The sequence below is a fragment of the Trichechus manatus genome, unplaced genomic scaffold, assembly GCF_000243295.1.
Source record: "Trichechus manatus latirostris isolate Lorelei unplaced genomic scaffold, TriManLat1.0 scaffold00141, whole genome shotgun sequence".
NCBI classification, from domain to species: domain Eukaryota; kingdom Metazoa; phylum Chordata; class Mammalia; order Sirenia; family Trichechidae; genus Trichechus; species Trichechus manatus.
In genome coordinates this window covers 3374026-3380037 of record NW_004444077.1, presented here as the reverse complement: position 1 = coordinate 3380037, position 6012 = coordinate 3374026, and the positions used below count along the sequence as shown (strand labels likewise).

Genomic DNA, 6012 nt, shown 5'->3' with positions numbered 1-6012 from the left:
AGTCCCTGACAGAGCAGGAGAAAAGTAGGGTGCAGAACTCAAATTCTAGTAAAAAGACCAGACTTAACGGTCTGATTGAGACTGGAGGGACCCCGGAAGACTCTGTTAGCCCAGAACTGAAACCATTCCCGAAGCCAACTCTTCAGACAAAGATTAGACTGGACTATAAGACATAAAATGATACTCGTGAAGAATGTGCTTCTTAGCTCAAGTGGATACATGAGACTCAATGGGCAGCTCCTGTCCAGAGGCGAGATGAGAAGGCAAAACGGGCAGGAGCTGGCTGAATGGACACGGGAAATCTGGGGTGGAATGGAAGAGTGTGCTGTCACATTATAGGGAGAGCAACTTAGGGTCACATAACAATGTGTGCATAAATTTTTGTATGAAACTAACTTGAACTATAAACTTTCACTTAAAGCACAATTAAAAAAAAAAAAACCTATGGAGGACAGTTCTATTCTTACACACATGGTTGACGAGTTGGAACTGACTCAAAATAGGTAATCTTGGGAACAACCCACCAAGGTTTGGGGAACTCCAACATTTGGCTCAAGAATTTTCAGAGAATGTTTTTACCTGTTCTGATGAATCACAAATAAGTTAAACCAAGAGTTCTCATCTTCTTTTGGTCTCAACATTGTTACTTTTTTATTGACGAATGTTCGATAAAGCCTTTCATCTGGAATGGAGCCTGAAATAGGCATTACATAATTTTAAAACTGTTTTCTTACTTTGATTTAAAAAACATGAATATATTTGGTTTCTAATTTATAGGCTTCTCAAAATATTTCATTTTACTATTAGAGATATATTTGAAATCTGGAATCTTTGTTTACAAGTGGATATGCTCCAGGTTCTTGTATGACAGTTGCTTAACAGTTACTTGGTTCTTATTAAGCACTAAAAAAATTCATCTGACTAGAAACTTCTATCATATGTTACAGTCATGAATAAGTAACAATCAGATTCATTCCACTTTTTTCTAACTGGAAACAATGTTATCTCCAGAATCTCATTTCACAGCTGTTTAAACAAGTATTTATTTACACCCTTACAATGTTAGGTATCATAGCACCAATAAATGACTGTTCTTCCCATTTTCAGACTCAGAACAGATCCCATTAAGCCTCAGTTACCACCAGAAGTTCATACCTCTTCAGTCATCTGTTTTCACCCAAGCTCATCCTACCTTGTTCTTTCTTCCTTATTGTTGTTGTTAGCTGTCGTAGAGTTGGGCCCTGACTTATGGCAATCCCATGTGCAATGGAACGAAATGCTACCTGGCCCTGCACCATGCCCATGATTGGTTCCAGATCGGATCATTGTGCGCCATAAGGTTTTCATTGACTAATTTTCAGAAGCAGATCGCTAGGCCTTCCTTCCTAGTCTGTTTTAGTCTGGAAGCTCCACTGAGACTGGACCCTATCTCCACACCCCACCCCACCCCAATCCTCCATTAGGTACTGTAGAACTCTCTCCTTATAATCAGCAAATTCCCTAATGTCACCAGTCCTTTCTCTGAATGTTGCTTCCACCTTTTGGCCACCAGTGAAACCTGGCTGGCTCCTGAGGTTGTCACGTCCAGTGCAGCTCTTATCCCTCGGCTTTAGGGCAGAAGGGGGTCGCTGTTCTCCTTGTCTTGCTATCCACTATTACCTCCTTTTCTGACTGCAAAACACCTGGCTCCATTGAAGCTTATGCCATCTGGCTGAAATGCCCTCTCCTTCCCCTCAAATTTTTCATCTGCCTACCTTCAAATTTTGTCAGTGTTCTCAGTGGTTCAACATCTAATTAAACCAACCTTTTAATGCCCTGGACTTTGAGTGCTATGACTCATCTCCAGTTATGTGCCCCGTGTTCCACCTCAGCCATCTAGTCCATTGGCCACACGACTTTACCAATTTCACAAACAGTAATGTACACATAAATAATAAAATAAGACCATCTTACCTAAACCATATAAAGCAATTTTTGTACTTCCTTTCTGAAGCAAAACCGGACTAATGTCTATCTTCTCCACAGACATTGAACGTCCAAAGTGATTTACCAATCCTGCACAACTTAAAATATCCAGGGCACAGAGTGCATCTGCCTATGCAAAAATTTTTTAAAAGAATATTAATGTGCACCTAAAAGTAATTAATCTGTATATCATACTACCCAAAAACCCACTGCCATCGAGTCAATTCCAACTCATAGTAACCCCACAGGGCTTCCAAGGCTGTAAATCTTTACAGAAGCAGATAGCCACATCTTTCTCCTTTAAAGTGGCTGGTGGATTCAAACCACCAACCTTTTGGTTCGTAGGTGAATACTTTAACCACTGCACCACCAGGGTTCCTTGCATATCATACTATTAAAAGCATACTCTATGTACTAGTTACAAAAACATAGATTAGGATGGTGTCTTCTCAAAATAAAATTACAACAGTAAAAGGATTTGCTGCCTTTTTAAAATATTACTACAAATCACCTACTGCAACTGGAATCACATGTTAAATACAAAGTTAACACTTCATTAAAAAAAAAAAAAATCCCAGTTGCCATCGAGTCAATTCCAACTCACGGTAAACCCATGTGTTGCAGAGTAGAACTATGCTCCAAAGGGTTTTCATGGCTGTGACCTTTTGGAAGCAGATCAACAGGGCTTTCTTCCTGGGTAACTCTGGGTGGGTTTGGACTGCCAACCTTTCGGTTATTAACTGAGCACTTAACCATTTGCGCCACCCAGGAACTCCCAAAACATTATGAAAATAAAAATAAACCATGAAATAAGTGCTTTGTAATATTAAGCAGACCTCTTAAGACCTGGAAAAAAGACTAGCTAAATAGTGATTTATAATAGCTATGAGCAGATAATACTAAAAGATACTTCGAATTTAGGATCTTTACTCTTACTTTCAAGGAGCCCTTGCGGCAAAATGGTTAAGCACTCACCTGCTAACCTAAAGCTTGGTGGTTCAAACCCACCAGTGGCTCTGCAGGAAAAAGACCTGGCTATTTGCTTCAGAAAAGATTACAGAATAGGAACCCTATGAGGTACTTCTACTTTGTCACATGGGCTTGTTAGGACTTGGGATCGACTCAATGGCACCTAACAACAACAAATCTTACTTTCTTATCAAATAGAATATAAGATAACTTTATCTAGGTTTAAAACTGTTCATGAAATGATCATTTCCTACAGGTGAGATTTTATGAGATAACAGATTCAAAAGTACTTGGTAAACTGTAAAACACAACACCAATTTTAGGTGTTTATTCTTACTGCTGGCTACTTACTGTTACCCTCAGCACTAAGGAAACAAAAGCAGGGCTCATACACAAATTCTTATTCCAGATTAAAACATAAATAAAACATTGCAAAAGCTTAAATGAATGACATCGAGTTATTTAAAAAGTCAATTTAACTACAAATTGCTGGGAAGAAGGGGAGGAACACTTTTAACAGATGAACTAAACTGGTCATTTCTAAAATTTCAACGAACTATAAGAACACAATAATTACCCCTGTGGGATCATCATGGTTGCCATGAATACTAAACACTGGAATCGAAATGTTGAGATTGCCATCTTGGTAGTTCACCCATGGAAACCTTAAAACAAAAAAAAGTTCATTAAAATCTCTATAAGGAACAAAAGCTGTTTTCCCCAATATCCTCCTCCAAAAAATTAATGCAATTATAGGCAAACAGGATGATCTCAACTGGTAAATGACCACTAGTTTGGAGCTTTAAAAAAATGAATCAGTGTCCAGCTACCATTACTGAACAATTCAATCTAAGATTCTACAGAAGAATCCTGACCAATAGGGGGTAAAATGAGGAACAGAACTTTGGATTTGGAATCCAGACTTTCTGGCACCATTGAGGCTGGATGATCCCCCAAAACTCTTGCCCTGAGGAAATCTTTAAACCTTAAACCAAAACAACCCCCTGAAGCAATCTTTAAGTCAAACAATAGTTTAGTTTAATTAGAAAAAAAAGTCTGCCTTGAGCATCGTATTCTTTTAAAGAATTATCTATATAAAATCAAATTGACAACAGCCAACTTGAAAGGTTAGATAAGAAGCAGTGAGTTTGTGTTGATGATGATGAAGCAGTTTGGAAAAGGTGGCACAACTTGAAGAACGTAACCAATGTCACTGAATTGTACATGTAGAAATTACTGAATTGATGTATGTTTTGCTGTGTATATCTTCACCAAAAATAAATAAATAAATAAAACTATAGACAACAATTCAAGTTTGAAAATATCTCAAAGTACCATATTTTAAAGAAAATACCCAACAACAAGAAATGCTTATAAACTGTAAGAGTGGTAGAGTTTATTAATGGAAAGTTAGTAGGCTTTCCGAATTTTAAAAATCCTTGTGTAAGGTTGTTATTTGTAGTAGGGACGGAGGGGGAGCCATATATTTTATAATCCAAAAGACCTAGGTTAAAAATTCCAGCACTGTCACTTACTGCCTGTGCAGCTTGATTAGATTGTACAGTGCACCTGAGTTCCAGATTTCCTTATCAATCAGGTAAACCAGAATCCTACAGAATTATTATGAGGCTCAAAGGACTAAAAATATTATCTAAGAAGTGTCCCGAGCAATACCTTACTCTCTTCCTCCATTAGTATAACTTACTTACTGTATGCATTTTCGGAATAAATAATATATTCTCAATGATTCAAAATTCAAAAGGACAAAAAGCATATATACGAAGTTTCCCACCCACTCCTGCCCCCAGAAATCCAGCCCTTCTCCCCAGAGGCAAACAACATTAGTGATCTCTAGTGTATCTTTCCAAAGATATTTTATACCTATACAAAAATAAGTAAATACATTTTCTTCCTCTCTATACAAATGGCAGTGTAATATATAGATTTCTGCAACCTGCGTTTTTCACTTAACATATTTTAGAAATCATTCCACGTCATACATACAAAAGCTTCCTCGGGCTTTCTGTCAGCTGCACAGTATGCCACTGTATGTATTACTCTGTGTTTAAGTAGTTCCCTTTTAATGAACATTTAGACTATTTCCAGTCTTTTGCTTTACAAATAATGCTACAGTGAGTAACCTTGTAAAAAGGTAATTTTACTCTTGTAAGATATATATGTAGAATAAATATCTAGAAGGGAATTGTTGAGTCAAAGGGTACATGCGTTTGTCATTTTGATAACTACTGCCAAATTTCCCTCCATAGATGTTATACAAATATATACAATGGTAATGCATGAGAGGGACAATTTGCCCCTATTCTCATCAACTCGGTATGCTATCCAGCTTTTAATCAATGCCAGTGGTTCTCAACCCTGGTATACCAATGCCTAGGTCACACTCCCAGAGATTCTAAGTTAATTGGCTTTGAGTGGAGACTAGAAATCAGTATTTTTTTGGTGGTGAAATGTATGTAACAAAACATTTCAACAATTTTAACGTGTAAAACTTGGTGACATTAACTACATGTTTCACAACAATCATCACTATCCATTTGCAATACTTTTTCATCACTCAAAACAAAAAACTCTGTACCGCTCAAGCAGTATTTGCCCCCCCTCCCTCCTCCCACCAGTCCCAGGTAACCAATAATGAACTTTGGTTTCTATGCATTTGCCTATTCTAGATATTTCATATTAAGTGGGAATCATACAACATTTGTCCTTTTGTCTCAGGCTTATTTCACTTAGCATAATGTTTTCAAGGTTGATCCATGTTACAGCAGAATTTCATTTCTCTTTATGGCTGAATAATATCCCATTGTATGTATATTCCACACTTCATTTATCCATTGAGTCAATATTTTTAAAGATTTCTAGGTAATTATAATGTACACCCAGGACTGAAAATCACTGATCTATGCCAACTTAATAGGAGAAAAATGGCATTTTCAGTATGTCTTCATTTTGTATCTTTCTTAATATTTTTAGATTTTAAATATTAAAATTTTATTTTAAATTAATTTAATATTTTAAGAGCCATGTTATTTCTTTTTTCCCATTTTGTGCACAATCTTT

At 36.8% G+C, this 6012-nt stretch overlaps 1 protein-coding gene across 2 annotated transcripts in view; it reads right to left on the bottom strand.

The window, feature by feature from the left end:
- Positions 1–6012, bottom strand: part of MRE11 (MRE11 homolog, double strand break repair nuclease) — a 71010-nt gene that overhangs the window by 55242 nt on the left and 9756 nt on the right. For both annotated transcript variants that reach the window (XM_023739833.1, XM_023739834.1), the window contains 3 exons: positions 3512–3599; positions 1954–2095; positions 580–694 (listed from right to left, as the gene is read on the bottom strand). In XM_023739833.1, the coding sequence (XP_023595601.1) occupies positions 580–694; positions 1954–2095; positions 3512–3599 (345 nt within the window). The remainder of the gene's footprint in view (positions 1–579; positions 695–1953; positions 2096–3511; positions 3600–6012) is intronic.